This window comes from Rhamphochromis sp. 'chilingali', assembly GCF_963969265.1.
Source record: "Rhamphochromis sp. 'chilingali' genome assembly, chromosome: 15".
NCBI classification, from domain to species: Eukaryota; Metazoa; Chordata; class Actinopteri; order Cichliformes; family Cichlidae; genus Rhamphochromis; species Rhamphochromis sp. 'chilingali'.
Genome location: NC_137942.1, coordinates 13,141,038 through 13,160,882, shown reverse-complemented (window position 1 = coordinate 13,160,882; position 19,845 = coordinate 13,141,038). Strand labels below are relative to the sequence as shown.

General features: G+C 36.7%; 2 protein-coding genes across 2 annotated transcripts; both read right to left on the bottom strand.

The window, feature by feature from the left end:
- Positions 1-2,107: 2,107 nt before the first annotated feature.
- On the bottom strand, positions 2,108-12,351 carry LOC308412319 (immunoglobulin lambda-1 light chain-like; the record flags this gene model as incomplete). Its single annotated transcript, XM_080906575.1, has 4 exons — positions 2,108-2,430; positions 3,117-3,154; positions 11,913-12,228; positions 12,312-12,351. The coding sequence occupies 4 exons, from the start codon at positions 12,349-12,351 to the stop codon at positions 2,108-2,110; spliced, it is 717 nt and encodes a 238-aa protein (XP_080762701.1).
- Positions 12,352-13,411: 1,060 nt separating this feature from the next.
- Positions 13,412-18,541, bottom strand: LOC308412321 (immunoglobulin lambda-1 light chain-like). The gene is made up of 4 exons (XM_080906577.1): positions 18,358-18,541; positions 17,938-18,263; positions 14,727-14,760; positions 13,412-14,026 (listed from the first exon to the last, which is right to left on the bottom strand). Exons 1-4 carry the CDS (start codon positions 18,395-18,397, stop codon positions 13,704-13,706), a joined length of 723 nt encoding a protein of 240 aa, XP_080762703.1. The 5' UTR covers positions 18,398-18,541; the 3' UTR covers positions 13,412-13,703.
- Between the last annotated feature and the right edge of the window lie 1,304 nt (positions 18,542-19,845).

Below are 19,845 nucleotides of genomic sequence, written 5' to 3'. Positions count from 1 at the left end.
TGTTTGTTAGCATTTTGTGTATAATCATTTGTGTTATTGTAGATGAATGTGCACATATTGAAATTCCTTGCTTATTTATATGTTCAGTGATAAATGTTAAAATGAGTCACAAAAAAGTAATTCAGTGTTTATTTCAGTTTTTTTCTCGCATTGGGTCAAATCTCATCAAAGCTCTTTAAACGAGCTCTTTTGTCAGTCACAACTCTAGAGTGATTACTTTCCTGAATACTTTCCTGGATTAATGTTTTCAATCAAATTACTTCAAACTGAATATTTTGATAACTTGGTTTTCAGGCATGGTGAAAGCTTTGTATTAATAATAATAAACTTTATTTATAAAGCACACTTAAAAACCAAGGGTATGCCAAGGTGCTTAACAAGTAGCATAGAGAATAGAAGGAAGATAATAGAAATAGGACCAAAGCAAGTACTAGGTATGCAAACAGGTAGCTGTCACTGATACATAGGAAAGCAACAGGTACAGAGCAAACAAGAAGTTAAATGAGCATAAAAGTGCATAATATAAAATCATAAAAGAAATATTAACTAGAGGGAAAGGCAAGATTGAATAAGTGGGTTTTTAGTCGTGATTTGAACAGTGCAATGGAATCAGATGCGTGGAGGTCGAGAGGAAGGGTATTCCACAGTACCGGGGCAGCCAGAGCAAACGCACGGTCACCCCGGGACTTCAGCCGAGATCTGGGTTGGGTCAGAAGTAGTTGAGTGGCGGATCTAAGTGTTCTAGCAGGAGTATGTGATTTGAGAAGTTCACTAAGATAACGTTTGTGACCTCCAGGTTGGATTATTGTAATTCCTTGTACTACGGTCTTCCCTCTTCTCTTCTTCTTAGACTACAAACAGACCAAAATGAAGCAGCCCGCCTCTTGACTGGTACCAGGAAATTTTTCCCTATTACTCCTGTTCTAGCTAGCTTGCATTGGCTGCCCATAAAGTACCGTATTCAATTTAAAATATTACTCCTTACATTCACCTTAAAAGCAATGTGAGTCACAGCAGCAGGAGGCAATGTGGTCACATGAATGACACCCACTCACAAAATCTTTGGACATGAAAGTCCAAATATTTTGGGACGATACATGTTTAACTCTAAGAAAGGAAATAGGTGGCAAAATCCCTGTAGATCCCATGATGCTGTATCTTGGAGTAATTAAAGAGGATGTTGTGGTAAAAAAAAATAAGCTCATTGTTGGTTACAAAACAAATAGCTCAAAGAATGTGTATATAAAGGATATCTTTATGAGAGGATGGGTTTCTTGCAAAGGTCTAAAGGAGACGCCTTTTCACAAAAGTGGAAGGAATGGATTGCATTCATGTGTCATGGTCCTGGGTCTTCTGCACAGTGTTTTGTGTTTTTCATTCAACTTCTGTTCTTGTTAGATATTACCGACTGGTTATATGTAATGGTTTTAATGTTCAATGGAAAACAATAAATGACAGCAGAAAGATGCAGAAAGGCTTAGTTTCATAACTGGACTTCATTAATGTTCTTTAACAGTAAGTTAGGTTTAGGCAAACATCGTACAGTGCTCAGCTGTCTCTGAATGATCAAATGATATGAACTGAAACATTTCCATTAAAAACAGCAGGTCCATTTTATTTTACAGGGAGCCTATTTGCCATTTACTTGAGTTACTAAGACCTGCAGGTGCATCCTGGAAATGAAGAAACAGAAGCACAGAGAGGTGATGCTTCACTAACCGAGAGTGAAGATACATTTGCAAATCTACAACCAACATTTTAAACCAGTAACACTTGCCTTCTCTCTTACTCATGAAGAAATATTAAATGATGCTCTCTAGTGGTCAAATATTACTTAGTCTGTATGTCAGAATATACTTGTGTTTTAACTATGGGAGCAAGAAAATTACAATTTCCCATTTATTCACAAGAAAACACATTTTTAAATCAATGCTTTTATTAATTTAATGCAAAACATGAATTCCTGAAAATACTTGTTGAAAACCAGCTAATGAATACATGACTTAAACCTTTTGCATTATTCTGATTTCTAACACGTAAAGACTGTAATGAGCAAACAGCACAAGCAGTAAAGAAGCAGATTTTAAAAGCACATTCTGGTCATCGACTACTCAGTGGGACATTCTGACTTCTTGATGGTTTTCTCTGAAGTCTGTGAGCCCAAAGACACTTTACATGTATAAACCTTATCCATGTTCCAGTCTGATGTCTGGATGGTCAGAGAGCTGCTGATTTGGTAAGTCTGGTCTGATCTCTGAACAGCAGTGCTGGTAGAGATCCCACTGCTCACTGGACTCCCAGCAGCCAACCAGCTCACATCTGCAAAAGACACAGACTGACTGGACAGACAGACCAGAGAAGCTGTGTCGGACTGGAGCTCAGCACTGGACGGAGGGAAGACTGTCAGGACAGGAGGAGAGAGGCTGGAGTCTGAAAATACATGAAGGACAAACAAAAAAAGAGAAATGAAAGGAAAGAAGGAAATTGGACATTAAGTCATAAAACCAGAAGAAATCAAGAAGACTCAATATGGAATAAATATAACAATTGTTATGAAGTTAGAAGAAAACAAAACTAATGTATAAAATATGAACTAAAATATATGGATCCAACATATCATTTGAATTTCTTTTTGTATTTTTACAGTATAAAATATGATTAGTCACTGTTTAATTTTCCATGTAAGATGTCTTTGATTTAATTCTACACATTTCTGCATAACATGTCAGCTAATGTGGGTAATTTTCTTTCATATCAAAGAAAAGTTCTAATCACTTCAAAGTAATTTTGAACTTTAGTAACAGTGTTAACTACTATTGAAGAAAGAGAAAATGGGCCTATGTATGTTTTTGAAATACCAACCTAAACATAAATTAAAAGCAATAAGAACAGGAAAACAACATATTTCACACCATTTTCATAGAACTGGTTTGACACCATTTCACATTTTTTAAACATGTCATTCATGTCTCCTGTACATGAGACAACCTGAAACTATTTCAGATTGTACAAAATCGTAAAAAATGATGCTGAACAAGAAACATATTGAACTAAGTAGTCATCAGCAGATTTTCGCAAAATCTCTCTTGTTTTATGATCAGTTAAAAAGTACTTACCTGTCACAATCAGCTTGGTGCCTTGTCCGAATACCACAGTGATTCAGTTTGTATACATGGCTGTACAAAAACCTCCTGACTGTCACTGATGAGGGGAGAGGAACTGAAACATCCTGTAGAGACCAACTTGTACTGTCAACATCTCATTCACTTCATCTGTTTGTATTTTATAACTGTGTCTTTCTCTGTGTAGTCATGTTTATTCCTTCATGTCACTTGTTTTGTGCAAGATTTAATAAAGTCGTCATTATTGGCCAGCATTAATCAGAGCTGTACTGTCTCTCAATAAGATTTTGGCCACAGTCTGCTTCACTATGAACCAGCTTTCTTGGGAGAGTGTTCCCATGTCTGACAGGAACTCACTGCAGAGTCTCCTGTCTCTGCATGATTGATAAAAGCCTGAAAATCAGTGTTTGGTCAGGATTTAGATATTAGTCTGTCTGAGGAGAATCCTGCTGAAAATGCAGTTGACCTGTGAGAATGATGAAATCTCAGAAATGAGAAGAAGAACCAGGAACCTGTTTGTACCAGCCGACATAAAAGCTTTCAGCTTTTTTAATGTTGTATTTGAGCAGGTTAACGGTAAAAAATCCAATGTTTAATAAGACATTATCTGGAGATTGTATGTTACTCTGCATTTTCTTGATTGGACTATACTGTGAATAAGTCTAAGAAAGCATATGTACTGCCAAGAGGTTTGTAACACATTGTGATAAGTACAGTGTCTTCTATTTCTGCGAACTTGATAGTTAAATGATAATTAATGTTTGATGAGGACGTAGAGTTGAATCTTTCTGAGGAGAATCTTGTTTCAAAGCTTTTGAGCTGTCAGAATGGAGAAATCTTAGAACATACAGATGATCTTCTCTAGGAACTTATTTATACAGCTAATAGAATTCCTATCATCTCTCTCAATGTTGCATTTGAGAACATCTTGTTGAAAACTTTGTACTTAAGTACAGTAAGTAAGTATTTGTACTTGGTTACTTCCCACCTCTGGGGACAGAAAACCTGTTCCAACGCCAAGTGAGCTGCCAGAATGAAAACTGAGGAACCCCTCCAGGAACTTGTTTAGACCATCCAACATAATTGAACCATATTGCAGTTGAGAACAACTTCTTGACCTGGAGAAACCTTGTGGACAGCAGGTATCTGGATAAACACTTCCGCTGCATTAACATGTGCCAACAAACACAGAAAGAACATGAGTGAAATGTCTTTCTCCAAAAAGATGGGCTATGAAACAGATGAGAAGAACGTCTTACACTTTAGAGAAGTGATGAGAGAGCAGACAGACCCCAGCATGTTGTCAGTGTGAGGTGTAAATATCCTTTAATATTCAGCTGAGATGTGAAAACGATTGTAGTGACAAGAGAAGCAACAGATAAAATGCAATTTAGCTGCATTTTTATTTCATATGAAACATTTTTAAAACTATTATGCAACTTTATCAGTATCTGTTTAGGTTGATTAATGTGATTTACTGCAGCTAGAATGTGACAGTTATCAGAGTTTTAGGAAACCGTTTGTCAAATTGCTGTTATTTAAAAAGACACACACATAATAGGTTTAATTGTGTTAGATGCACATAATTTAAAATGCACATAATTGTGTACATATATATGGCAATTTGTGTTGTTGGTGGTCATTATACTCCTCGATATTTTATACTTTCAGTGATGAATGTAAAAATATATCAAAACAAGTAATTCAGTATTTATTAGCAGACTGTCTGAAGTTGTTGAGTTTTCATTGATGAACATTAAAATCAAAAATAACAATAAACACACTATTTGAAGGTGGTGGGTTTACACTTAGTTTGCTGAATGGGTCTTTTGTCAGCATGTGAAAAAAGAGCATCAAAAAGCAGAAGTATCAGTGGGGAGGTTTTTGTCACAGTGTAAATCACTGTGATACCCCACTATCAGCAGAGCCGTCCCATGTCTGACAGTAATAGACTGCAGAGTCTCCCTCCTCCACATTCTTGATAATCAAACGATAATCTGTTGTTGACTGATGAGTGGATGTGAATTTTGGAGAGGAGAACCCAGAGCCATAGGTTGGAGAACTCCAGCCATGATACATCCTCAGCACATACTGAGGACTTCCTCCTGGAATCTGTTTATGCCAGGCAGCAGCATTAGTACCAGTCCCCAGGTTACAGTCCATGGTGGCTGTCTCTCCTTTCCTCACTGATAAAACAGGAGGTTTCTGTGTCAGCACCGTCACACCACTCACACCTGTAAACAGCAATAAGACATGGAGTCAAGAGAAACACAAGCACATATGAATCCTACAAATAACTACTGATCTGAAGTGTAAATGAGGTTCCATACATGTTAGAGCAGTGATGAGAGCACAGAGAGTCACCAGCATGTTGTCACTGTGTGTTGAGACTTGGAACTTGGAAAGCAATAGAACTGCTTCTGTAGGATGAGGAGAGGAGGTGTGAACCATTAAATATGACACTGAAACTCAGAGAGACTGACAGGAGGAGGAGCTAAACCTGGATAGTTTGTGATGTTTGGGGTAACTTAACTAGAGGGTAATTCTGCTTTTGTATTAATAATTGTTGGTGATAGTGATGTCTCCCTCCTCTCCCCTAAAATTGTGGTGTTATATTTTATTATCATAAGTATCATAAATAACTATGTCCTTCAGTTTTATTATTGATGCTTTAACCATTACCAGTTTTTATATTTATATTTAGACAAAAACAGAGCAGAACCCCACTAACTGTTATAATTAGTCAACAAACAAAATGCATAACCTGCATTGTGGTTCGGGTTAGGAGAACATTTTATAAAATATTACATCATTAATGAATATTGAACAACTGAACAAAGAGTTCAAATACAGATCACATTGATACAAACATTTTGATATAGTTCAAATACCAGTTTCTCTCATCTATATTATATTTTATTATTATAAGTTATTATAAGTTGGTTTCTATGTTCTTAAGATTTATTATTGATGCTTTAATCATTACCAGTTTTTATATTTGGACAAAAACAGAGCAGAACCCCACTAACTGTTACAATTAATTGTTATAATTAGTCAACAAACAAAATGCACAACCTTTTGTGTAACATCACATGAAACCGGAGTTGTTAGGGTTAGGAGAACATTTCATAAAATGTTACGTCATTAATGAATATTGAACAACTGAACAAAGACTTCAAATACAGATCACTGTGATACAAACGATTCACAAATGCCAGTCTCTCTCATCTACATCTTGAGAGTTAAACAATCTGATTATCACTGTGACACATATTATTGCAAACTGATGAAACTGAGCACCACTGTTACTAACACTCAGGATGTAACTCTTCTAATCCTGGTGCACAATGCTGGTGGTGAATACCTGTTTGCACACAGGTGTGTACAAAAAAGTACTCACATTTCTTGGGTGACTGCTGCCTCTAAACATATCGGTCTTGTGTGCTGCTCAGTAACATTCAGTATTTATTATTTACTGTTACTTATGCTTATGTTGGTTGTTGCTGTGGGTTTCCATACTGTGTTGTTCTCTTTTTGCTTGTTTTTTTTCCCCAGCAGGTGATCAAACAGATTTTTAGTGTCTTTTCTCTCTGTCTCTCTGTTTTTCTTTACCTCTCCTTCTCTTGAGCCTCTTCCCAACTTCTCTTTTCTTCATCTTTCCTATCCCCAGGTTCTGTCCATTTAGATTGTAAGAACTTAAAATTAAAAAAAGAAATCAATACATAAATAATAAATATCGAACAAACTGTGACAATCAAGTGGACCATTATGGCAAAAGCTGTAACGATCAGCTTGCAAAAAATACATCTGTTGGACATTTTCCTTGGCCTTGAGACAATACAAAAAAACCCCCCAAAAAAAACGAATTGAGTCTGATGTCTATTATATTACTTATAGATAACAGCATACAGTTTTGGTCTCCTGTTTTGTATATGATTATTTAAGTAGTTTTGACTGAATAGTCCCCTCTTGGCTTTTTTCATGATTTTCCTGATTAATATTAAAATAAAAAAACAAAACAAATAACACAGTATTTGAAGGTGGTGGGGTTTCAGTGAGTTGTTGGAGGAGTCTTATTAGGATACCAAAAAGCAGAAGTATCTGTGAGGAGGTTTTTGTCACAGAGTAAATCACTGTGATACCCCACTGCTAGCAGAGTCATCCCATGTCTTACAGTAATAGACTGCAGAGTCTCCCTCCTCCACATTTTTGATGATCAAACGATAATCTGTTGTTGACTGATGAGTGGATGTGAATTTTGGAGAGGAGAACCCAGAGCCATAGTTTGGAGAACTCCAGCCATGATAAAACCTCACTACATGCTGAGGAACTCCTCCTGGAATCTGTTTATACCAATAAGCAGGATAGTTATCAACAGTCCCCAGGTTACAGTCCATAGTGGCTGTCTCTCCTTTCCTCACTGATAAAACAGGAGGTTTCTGTGTCAGCACCGTCACACCACTCACACCTGCAAATAACAAAAAGACATGGAGTCAAGAGAAACACACTGACACTTAAATGTAACATGAGGTCTTTTCTTCAGTATCTTTTAGACTCTTTACATGTTAGAGCAGTGATGAGAGCACAGAGAGTCACCAGCATGTTGTCACTGTGTGTTGAGAATGGATTTGTAATTTGGAAAGAGATTTGACTCCTTCTGTAGAGGAGAGGAGGTGTCAACCATTAAATATGTCACTGAAACTCAGAGAGACTGACAGGAGGAGCAGCACTGGATCCCGCCCCCCCCCCCCCCCCCCCCCTTTCTCTAAGCTGTATTATTAACATTATTTTCATGAACACTGATGTTGGTAATGTCTTGTTTTTTTCTTCTTTTTTCCCCTTTGTTCATTTATTTATTGTTTGTTCGTTTGATTGTTGTTTTGAATTTTATAATGGTTACTTTCTCCACATCTAAAATGAGACAGGATTATAGTTGGTTATATTTTACTTAAACTTGTGTTTTATTCAAAAAATACGCCAAGATCTAAAATTTGCTAAATTTGAATTCATCACCATCTAGAGAACACTGTTAGATATTTTTAATGATGCTGAGTGTTAGATTTGTATTGTTGATTGTCATTTATGCTTAGAAATATTTACTCATATATGCTTAGAAGTGTATATAATCATTGGTGGATTGAAAGGATGTTTCATCCTAAAGTAACAGCTCTGTGTGTTAGGGAGTGCATCCGTTCTTCTAGAGTGTCCTTGGTATAAATCACATACTCCCTAGGAGAGTTTCTCTTTTCTTGTTGATTTATGGTATAGCAAGCACACGTATATCTGTTTAAGTATAAGAGCCTTTTGTTCAGATGGACCGCTAGACTCCTGGCACCAGCTTTGGGGAGTCTTCACAGGTTCACATCTGGACACCACACACACACACACACACACACACACAGTATTCTTTGTTCACATGTATACCTATGTAAGATGTCATATGTTAATGACCCTATGCATATTCATGTAACCACAATAAAAGGAGTGCTATGGGGAGCCTGGCTGAGAGTCTGACGGAGGTCAAGTGGTGGAACGACACTCGGCTCCAGCCAGCTTTCCCTCATGCATGAGTAAAACCAGCCTGCTTGTGTCTTGCTTTGCAGTGTAACTATATTGTCTTCAACGTTCCAGCGGATAGGTACAAGCTACAAACCTATCACTGAGGTTCTTGTATATTTACCTCACTAAACGTTACGTTAGTGAATACTTTCACACTAACTTGATCAGACTGCTTTTGCAGCTTTTTCTCCCAGTACAGCTCTCTCCTCCAGTCCGAGTCACCTCCTGATAGAGGGAGAGCCTCATTAGCTGATCAGCCCCAGCTGCAGTTAAGTAGCAGAGGGGGTTGTTAATCAGCACAGGAGCACAGAGGCTGCAGCCAGAAAATACACAGTGTTCAACAGCTATAAATGCCATAAAAGTCTAAAAGTCTAGAAAATGACAGTAATGATATTAGCATTATTTGTAGAAACATTAAGTTTTCAGCTTAAAAGTTCCAAACTATGAAAAACCATTAAGAACATCCAGTGAAAGGGAAGCACAGGAAATATATGCTGTTCCAAAAAAATTAAAGAAACACTTTTTAAGAGTATCGCATCAAGTATGTTAAATTTCTGGTCTGATCAGTCAAGTAGCAGAGGTTTGTTAGATTGTTAATCAATTTCAGCTGCTTTAGTCTTAATGCAATCAACAACAGGTGCACAACACAGGCAATGGTGAAAGAACAATCAAAACAAATGATTTTACACGTGGGAGTCACTGGCATTTTCCCCTTTTACTTTTTCTGAGTGTTTCTTCACTGGTTTTGTATTTGGTTATGGTCAGTGTCTTAGCTGGTAGAATGAAGAAAAACATGGACTCCAGCTCCTCCAGTACGGTGGAGGAGTGTGTGTCTCTGGTCCAGTGGATTCTGAGTTCCTACTGGTGCACGACCAGTGTTGGTCAAGTTACTTGAAAAAAGTAATCAATAACTAATTACTGATTACTTATTTTCAAAAGTAATTAATTACTTAGTTACTTAGTTACTTTTTAAAAACACGATTTACAACCTGAATAGGTGTTAAAGCGATAGATCTTTCAGCCCAATTCTACTTTTTCTACATAATCCATCATACAAAATGTAATCAAATGGAAAAGTCTCTTTTTTTAACTTGTTTTATTAGTTTTAATCTTTTAACTTTATGCATCAAGCAAAAATTAAATTATATGCAACATTCTCTGACTGGAAGAAATTTGTTTAACATTTAAACCTATTTTCTGCACATTCCAGCACATAAAATAAAATATTTTTTTTTCGTGTTTACACTCACTCTTTCAAATAGATGCAAGTAAAACACAGCAGAAAATAAATAAAGTCAAAGACTAGCGGTCTATTTTCACCTGTAAAGCAGGAGTGCGGTAGGCGGAGGTTTACCCTGGTGCAGGTGTGCCGCAGCGGTCAGTTGAGGAATCCGCGAGTTTCTCTGTGAGTTTCCCATTACGTCGTAGTGCACTCGGTGCTTGCTTGGAAGTTTAGGGGTTTTTTTCGCTGTAAAAAGAAGTTTTCTTCCCACGCACAACTGACGCTAATGTTTTTGTCACTTTTTATGGAATCAAACTTAAAATAACGTCAGTACTTCCACGCTTTAAACGCTGCACGCTCATACCCTCTCCCGCACTGATATATTATCCACTGTTGATCTGCACACAGCTGTTGTCATGAACGTCGCACTTGCTTACACGGTTTTAGTAACGCAGTAACGCAGCGTTCCTACGGGAAAGTAACGGTAATCTAATTACCGTTTTTGCAATAGTAATCCCTTACTTTACTCGTTACTTGAAAAAAGTAATCGCGTTACAACTAACGCGTTACTGCCCATCTCTGATCAAGACTAATGTGATATATTAGATAATTTCTATATTGGTTACAATTAAGATTATTTTTACTTTTCCAGTTCACGAGGACTGTTTTCTTGGCAATGCATAGGGCAGCCATATGGGCTATATTCTTTTCTGTAGTGACATAATCTAAGATGCCCAACAAGCACACTAAAGGGGAAGTTGAAATGTAACATTTCAGACACTTTGATAAGTATTCACATATCTCGCGCCAAAACTTCTGAACTGGTGAACAGAACCAAAGAGCATGGATGTAATTGTCCGGTGTATTGGCTTGACAGTGTGAGCAGTTGTTGGAGAACATAAAGCCCATCTTGAACATCTGATGACCTGTATAGTGCACTGTATGTAATATTTTGTAGTATTGAAGTAATTGAAGACTGGGATTTCTAATTAAATAAAGGGTTTTTATGCATACCTGAGACCAGGTCTGGACTGGGACACCGGCCCACCAGTTATTATAAGGAAAAGCCATAAAGCCTTTGAATGAATACAAATGCTGTTGTGACAGTGATGTACACTATCTTGTTGGTATATATGTATTAATCCAATAAACTTAAACCTACACCATCCTCCCTATTCTGGTATTTTAAACAGTACTTAGGGGAAATATCAAACAATCTAATCAATATTTACATATACCTAACTAGCAGTGTTGCCAACTCCCAGCAAGAAAATAGGGAACAACCCCCCACTCTCTGCCTCATGATGCTTAATTGACTTAATTGACTGTAATTTATTGCCAGGGTAAAAAAAAAATGCACAGAAACCAATTATTTTTCTACAGTAATTAAATACATTCAACATCTTTCTTCAACCGAATTGTAGACTGCACACATGGTACCTTCCCAAAGGAAAAAGTACCATCTGTATTAATAATAATAATAATAATAATTTAACTTAATTTAATTTAATTTAATAATTTAACCCATTCACTCAGTGAAGCAGTATATTCCTCTTTCATAACAACAAATTAGATACATTGATTATCTAAAAAAAAGAAAAAAGAAAAAACAATAGGCATACACAAACACAGTTTGTCTATCTATAAATGTTTACATTCTCTTTCTACCTCACTAACATGCTTCTTCTCTCTGCAACTAGAGGCTACAGCTTGGAATCTGATTCAGAAATAACATGTTGACAATGTTTTGATCAAACGTATTTTACACCACAATGGTATTGAAAGCTGAAGATGTGAGACTTTATGAGTGAATAATGTGTGTATATTTTGGTGCTTTTTTTTTTAATTTAAAATGAAAGTGCAAATGAAAAAAAATTACAATGAATAAATTCAATAAAGCAATGTTTAAGAACTAATTGTGTGCCTTTGGTGCACTGAGTTTGTGCACAAAAAGCAGAAGTAAGGAGTGAGGAAGTTTTTGTCACAGTGTAAATCACTGTGATACGTACTCATTAACAGAGGTGTCCCATGTCTGACAGTAATAGACTGCAGAGTCTCCCTCCTCCACATTGCTGATGATCAAACGATAATCTGATGACTGATGAGTGGATGTGAATTTTGGAGAGGAGAACCCAGAGCCAAAGGTTGGAGAACTATAGTCATAACGAAACCACAGCACAAACTGAGGAACTCCTCCTGGAATCTGTTTATACCACCGAGCAGCACTGCCAGTAACAGTCCCCAGGTTACAGTCCATGGTGGCTGTCTCTCCTTTCCTCACTGATAAAACAGGTTTCTGTGTCACCACCGTCACACCGCTCACACCTGCAAACAACAAGAAGATATGAAGTCACGAGAAACATATTGACATCAGTATACATGTGTGCAATATAAATCAAAGTGTTTACATGTTAGAGCAGAGATGAGAGCACAGAGAGTCACCAGCATCATGTCAGTGTGAAGTATGAACTGATTTGGAGAAAAGCTGCTGGAGAAGCCATTTAATAGAACTATCAGGAGGAGGAGCTGTGTCTCCTCCTCTCCTTTTTTTTTCTTTTGTCTTAATTTGTTTCTTTATTAGCAACATAATGTATATATTTTGATTGAAGCGTATAATCAGAATAATGAGAAAATAATACCAAGGCCTCCAGAAGAACAAAGGGGGACTAATACTTACATTAAAACAAAATGGGGGAAAAGAACTAGGCATACAAATAGCAAAGGAGGATTGGTCATGTGGGTGACACACAAGCTCAACAAATTGAAGAGAACTTACTTGGGGAAAATTGAATTTGTGTGTTTCTTAGACCTTAAAAGCAAGGAATGTGGGTGACAACAGCAGGAAATGAAATGAATGCCACCCACTCACAAAATCTTTGGGTAGGCAACAAAATTCAAATATACTGGGACAGTGCATGTCTAACACTAAGAAAAAAACTAGGCTGTGAAATCCCTGTAGATGCCATTGTGCTGTATCTTGGAGTAATTAAAGTATTGCTCATTGTAGGTTGCAAAAAAAATAGCACAATTGGTATATAAAGGGAAATCTTTATGAGAAGATAACTTTCTTGCAAATGTTTGAAGGAGACGCCTTTTCATAAAAGTGGAAGAAATGGATTGCCTTCATGTGTCATGGTCTAACAGTATTCAGCTGTCTCTGAATGATCAAATGATATGAACTGAAACATTTCCATTAAAAACAGCAGTTCCATTTTATTTTACAGAGAGCTGATACGTCATTTACTTGAGGTTATAAATGAGTTACTAAGACCTGCAGGTGCATCCTGAAGAAACAGAAGAGCAGAGAGGTGATGCTTCACTAACCGAGTGTGAAGATTCATTTGCAAGTTTACAACCAACATTTTAAACCAGTGACACTTGCCCTCTCTCATACTCAGGAAGTATTGTTAAATGATGCTCTCTAGTGTTCAAATATTACATAGCGTGTATTTCAGAATATACTAATGTTTTTATTATGAGAAGAAGACATTTAAAAAGTGGTGTGCTTATGAGTGCTGTTTTCCTCCGTGTGCCCCTCTCTAAAAGTTAAGAGTTCATTTTAATCGTTTTAAATTTATGTTACTAACAAAACAGTGACACAATTTATTATTTATTTTAACCAATGCTTTTATTAATTTATGGCAAAACATGAATTCCTGAAAATACTTGTTAACAATCTGCAGATGAATACATGACTTAAACCTTTTGCTTTATTCTGATTTCTAACATGTAAAGACTGTAATGAGCAAACAGCACAAGCAGTAAAGAAGCAGATTTTAAAAGCACATTCTGGTCCTCGACTATTCAGTGGGACATTCTGACTTCTTGATGGTTTTCTCTGAAGTCTGTGAGCCCAAAGACACTTTACATGTATAAACCTTATCCATGTTCCAGTCTGACGTCTGGATGGTCAGAGAGCTGCTGATTTGGTAAGTCTGGTCTGATCTCTGAACAGCAGTGCTGGTAGAGATCCCACTGCTCACTGGACTCCCACCAGAAAACCAGCTCACATCTGCAAAAGGCACAGACTGACTGGACAGACAGACCAGAGAAGCTGTGTCGGACTGGAGCTCAGCACTGGACGGAGGGAAGACTGTCAGGACAGGAGGAGAGAGGCTGGAGCCTGAAAATACATGAAAGATGTTCAGAAAACAAAAAAAGATAAATAAAAGAAAGAAGGAAATTGGAAATGAAGTCATAAAACCAGAAGAAATCAAGAAGAGTCAATATAGAATAAACATAACGTTTGTGATGAAGTTAGAAGAAAACAAAACTAATGTACAATACCAAAATATATGGATCCAACATATTGTTTGAATTTCTTTTTATATTTTTACCAAATAAAATATGATTAGTTACTTTTTAACTTTCCATGTAAGATGTCTTTGATTAAATTCTACAGGTTTCTGCATAACATGTCAGCTAATGTGGGTAATTTTCTTTCACGTCAAAGAAAAGTGTACGGCCAGGCTCTAATCACTTCAAAGTCATTTTGAACTTCAGTAACAGTGTTAACAACTATTGAAGAAAGAGAAAACGGGCCTATGTATGTTTTTGAAATACTAGCCTAAACATAAATTAAAAGCAATAAGAACAGAAAAACAACATATTTCACATCATTGTCAGAGAACTGGTTTGACCCCATTTCACATTTTTTAAACATATGTAATTCATGTCTGCTGTATATGAGACAACCTGAAACTATTTCAGATTGTACAAAATCATAAAAAATGATGCTAAACAAGAAAAATATTGAATTAAGTAGTCATCAGCAGATTTTTGCAAAATCTCTGTTGTTTTATGATCAGTTAAAAAGCACTTACTTGTCACAATCAGCTTGGTGCCTTGTCCGAATACCACAGTGATTCAGTTTGTATACATGGCTGTACAAAAACCTCCTGACTGTCACTGATGAGGGGAGAGGAACTGAAACATCCTGTAGAGACCAACTTTCACTGTCAACATCTCATTCACTTCATCTGTTTGTATTTTATAACTGTGTCTCTCTGTGTGTAGTCGTGTTTTTTCCTTCTTGTCACTTGTTTTGTGTAAGACTTAATTAAGTACTCATTACTGATCTGAATTAAACAGAGATTCACTGTCTCTTAATGAGATTTTGTTTAGTCTGGTTCACTATGACGGAGCATTTTTGGGAGAGTCTTCCCATGTCTGACAGGAACTCACTGCAGAGTCTCCTGTCTCTGCATGATTGATAAAAGACTGCAAATCAGTGTTTGATCAGGATTTAGATATTAGTCTGTCTGAGGAGAATCCTGCTGAAAATGCAGCTGACCTGTGAGAATGATGAAATCTCAGAAATGAGGAGAAGAACCAGGAACCTGTTTGTACCAGCCGACATAAAAGCTTTCAGCTTTTTTTAATGTTGTATTTGAGCAGGTTAAAGTTTAGAAAAGAATAAAAAAAAAATAAGCAATCCAATGTTTAATAAGACATTATCTGAACATTGTATGTTACACTGAATTTTCTTGATTAGACTATACTCAAGTGAATGAGTCTAAGAAAGCATATGTACTGCCAAGAGGTTTGTAACACATTGTGATAAGTACAGTGTCTTCTATTTCTGCGAACTTGATAGTTAAATGATAATTAACGTTTGATGAGGATGTAGAGTTGAATCTTTCTGAGGAGAATCTTGTTTCAAAGCTTTTGAGCTGTCAGAATGGAGAAATCTTAGAACATACAGATGATCTTCTCTAGGAACTTGTTTATACAGCTAATAGAATTCCTATCATCTCTCTCAATGTTGCATTTGAGAACAGCTTGTTGAAAACTTTGTACTTAAGTACAGTAAGTAAGTATTTGTACTTGGTTACTTCCCACCTCTGGGGACAGAAAACCTGTTCCAACGCCAAGTGAGCTGCCAGAATGAAAACTGAGGAACCCCTCCAGGAACTTGTTTAGACCATCCAACATAATTGAACAATCTTGCAGCTGAGAACAACTTCTTGACCTGGAGAAACCTTGTGGACAGCAGGTATCTGGATAAACACTTCCGCTGCATTAACATGTGCCAACAAACACAGAAAGAACATGAGTGAAATGTCTTTCTCCAAAACGATGGGCTATGAAACAGATGAGAAGAACGTCTTACACTTTAGAGAAGTGATGAGAGAGCAGACAGACCCCAGCATGTTGTCAGTGTGAGGTGTAAACATCCTTTAATATTCAGCTGAGATGTGAAAACGATTGTAGTGAGAAGAGAAGCAACAGATAAAATTCAATTTAGCTGCATTTTCACTTCATATGAAACATTTTTAAACCTATTATGCAACTTTATCAGTATCCATTTGGGTTGATTAATGTCATTTACTGCAGCTAGAATGTGACAGTTATCAGAGTTTTAGGAAACCGTTTGTCAAATTGCTGTTATTTAAAAACACACACATAATAGGTTTAATTGTGTTAGATGCACATAATTTAAAATGCACATAATTGTGTACATATATATGGCAATTTGTGTTGTTGGTGGTCATTATACTCCTCGATATTTTATACTTTCAGTGATGAATGTAAAAATATATCAAAACAAGTAATTCAGTATTTATTAGCAGACTGTCTGAAGTGGATGAGTTTTCAATGATGAACATTAAAATAAATCAAAAATAACAATAAACACACTATTTGAAGGTGGTGGGTTTACACTGAGTTTGCTGAATGGGTCTTTTGTCAGCATGTGAAAAATAGAGCATCAAAAAGCAGAAGTATCAGTGGGGAGGTTTTTGTCACAGCCTGAATCACTGTGATACGGGTGCAGAAGCAGAGTCATCATATGTCTGACAGTAATACACTGCAGAGTCTCCTGTCTCTGCTCGCTTGATAATGAACTGGTAATCAATGTTTGATGAGGATTTAGAGTTGAATCTGTCTGAGGAGAATCCTGTTCCAAATTCAAGTGAGCTGCCAGAATAATGAAATCTTAGAACATACTGAGGAGCCTCTCCAGGAACATGTTTATACCATCTAACAGAATTCCCATAATATCTCTCTATGTTGCAGTTGAGAACAACTTCTTGACCTGGAGAAACTGTGTGGACAGCAGGTGTTTGGGTCAACACGATCACTGCATCAACATCTGCCAGGAAACACACACAAAAACATGAATGAAAAGTTTACCTCCAAAAATATACACCCTAAAACAGAAGATCTTACATGTTAGAGCAGTGATGAGAGTGCACAGGATCCACAGCATGCTGTCAGTGTGAGGTGTAAATGATCTTTACTGTTCAGCTGAGATGTGAGTGAGATTGTAGTGAGAAGTGAAGCGATACTGACACTTAAAGACACAGAGGAGAGGCAAACCAAAGGAGGAGGAGATTCAACACAATGATTTTCATTCATAGAATAAAAAATCATTTATAATGCAAATAACATCAATTAAATGTTTCTGGCTCATGTTCAACCGACACACTTATGGCTGTCATGACATATTGCTCACGAAAATATTGTTGTAAAGGGAATAAATATTATATAACTGATTATTGACAGTTTTAGGTGTTAACACCAATCTCTTTCTAGCTGAAATGTCAGCAGGACTTATGTGAAAAGAATAAACAGTAACGTTTTTAAGAACATGAGGTAGAACAAGTCTCAACAAATTCAGAACAGTTGTAGTTTAAATGCAAATGCCCTTATCCTCACACATCACACGTTTTCTTCTCGTCTTATATTTATTTCTGCCTGATGTATAGTCATCACTATTTAAGAGCTGAGACTGGTGTTTACTAAATTTCTATTACTTATAGATAACTTTTAGTTATATACAGTATTAGTCCTCTTCTGACATGTTTTGGCTGAATAATATCTCTATATTCCTCTGCTTGCTTTATTCATATTTTCAATGATGAATATTAAAATTAATTAAAAAAACAAAACAAAACAAATAACACAGTATTTGAAGGTGGTGGGATTTCAGTGTGTTTCTCGGATGTGTCTTTTTTTCAGCATGTGAAAGAGCATCAAAAAGCAGAAGTATCTGTGAGGAGGTTTTTGTCACAGTGTAAATCACTGTGATACCCCACTGCTAGCAGAGCTGTCCCATGTCTGACAGTAATAGACTGCAGAGTCTCCCTCCTCCACATTCTTGATAATCAAACGATAATCTGTTGTTGACTGATGAGTGGATGTGAATTTTGGAGAGGAGAACCCAGAGCCATATTCTGGAGAACCCCAGCTATGATACATCCTCAGCACATACTGAGGACTTCCTCCTGGAATCTGTTTATGCCAGGCAGCAACATTGCCAGTAACAGTCCCCAGGTTACAGTCCATGGTGGCTGTCTCTCCTTTCCTCACTGATAAAACAGGAGGTTTCTGTGTCAGCACCGTCACACCACTCACACCTGCAAACAACAAGAAGACATGGAGTCAAGAGAAACACACTGACATTTAACTGTAACATGAAGTCTATTCTTCAATATATTTTAGACTCTTTACATGTTAGAGCAGTGATGAGAGCACAGAGAGTCACCAGCATGTTGTCTGAGTGGGCTGAGAACTGAGTGGAGAGGCGATGGTGGAGGAACTATTTAATACAACTAACAGGAGGAGGAGCTTTGGAGTTTTCTTTTTTCCGCTTGCCTGTGTTATTAATATTAATAACAATAATAATATGTCTTGTATATATAGTTTTTTTTTAATTATTTTGGAATGGTTAATAGCCATTCTTTTTCCATGGTTGGTTATATTTTATACTTTTAACTTGTATTGTATTTATAAACTATAATTAGATTAGCATATTCTGAAGCAACATAAAGTTTACAATTTCAGCTTTAGCTCTGTAAAAAAATCATTTTCACAGAAAGTTATTCTCTCACATGTCAAACTTTGTGGTGACTTTGCACAACAGTGGGATCATCTAATTAAATAACTAAATATCTGTAAATAAGATGGGCCTGTTTAAAATGTGATGTATAAAAACAGTTTTTTAAAAACAGAAGCAGTTTGCTGCTTGAAATTCCCACCCTGTGATAAACCATTAAGATTCAGCAACAAAATAAAAATTATATAATTATCTCAAAATTTGTCACAGCAGTTGCATCATGACAGCTGACGGCATTTTGCTGTGAGACAAAACTGCACATTCCAGGGTGGCCTTTTGTTGTGGGCAGTCTGAGGTACACCTGTGCACTACTCATGATGTCAGATCAGCATCCTGATGTGGCACACCTGTGAGGTGGGATGGATTATCTCAATATGGCAGATGTGCCCACTACCACACATTTGGACTGATTTGTGACCACTGTTTGGGAGAGATGGTTATATTGTGTATCTGGAATGAATTTTAGGTCTCTACGTCCATCCCATGGGGAATGGGAGCAGTAACAAAGGTGTTGCATTTATATTTTTGTTGAGTGTAATAATGAGGAGGTTTTTGTCACAGCCTGAATCACTGTGATACGGGTGCGGAAGCAGAGTCATCCCACGTCTGACAGTAATACACTGTAGAGTCTCCTGTCTCTGTTCGCTTGATAATGAACTGGTAATCAATATTTGATGAGGATTTAGAGTTGAATCTGTCTGAGGAGAATCCTGTTCCAAAGCTGAGTGAGCTGCCAGAATGAAGAAATCTTAGAACATACTGAGGAACCCCTCCAGGAACTTGCTTATACCAGTTAATATAATTCCTGGCTTGAAATCATATTCACAATTAGCATGTTTTTGATCAAATTCTAAGAAGCTTGGAAAGAAGATGACCTGGATGACTGAGAACCTTCACAGTTTTTGATCAGACATATGCTACAGTACAATAATAATAAAAGCTGATGATGTGAGGCTTTGTGTGTGAATAATGTGTGTGTATTCTGGGGCTTTCTTTATTTAAAGTGAAAATTTAAATGAAGATAAAAATAATATCAATAAAAATAACAGAACAATGTTTAAAAATTAATTGTGTGAGTCTGGACCAAAAAAAGCACAAGTTGC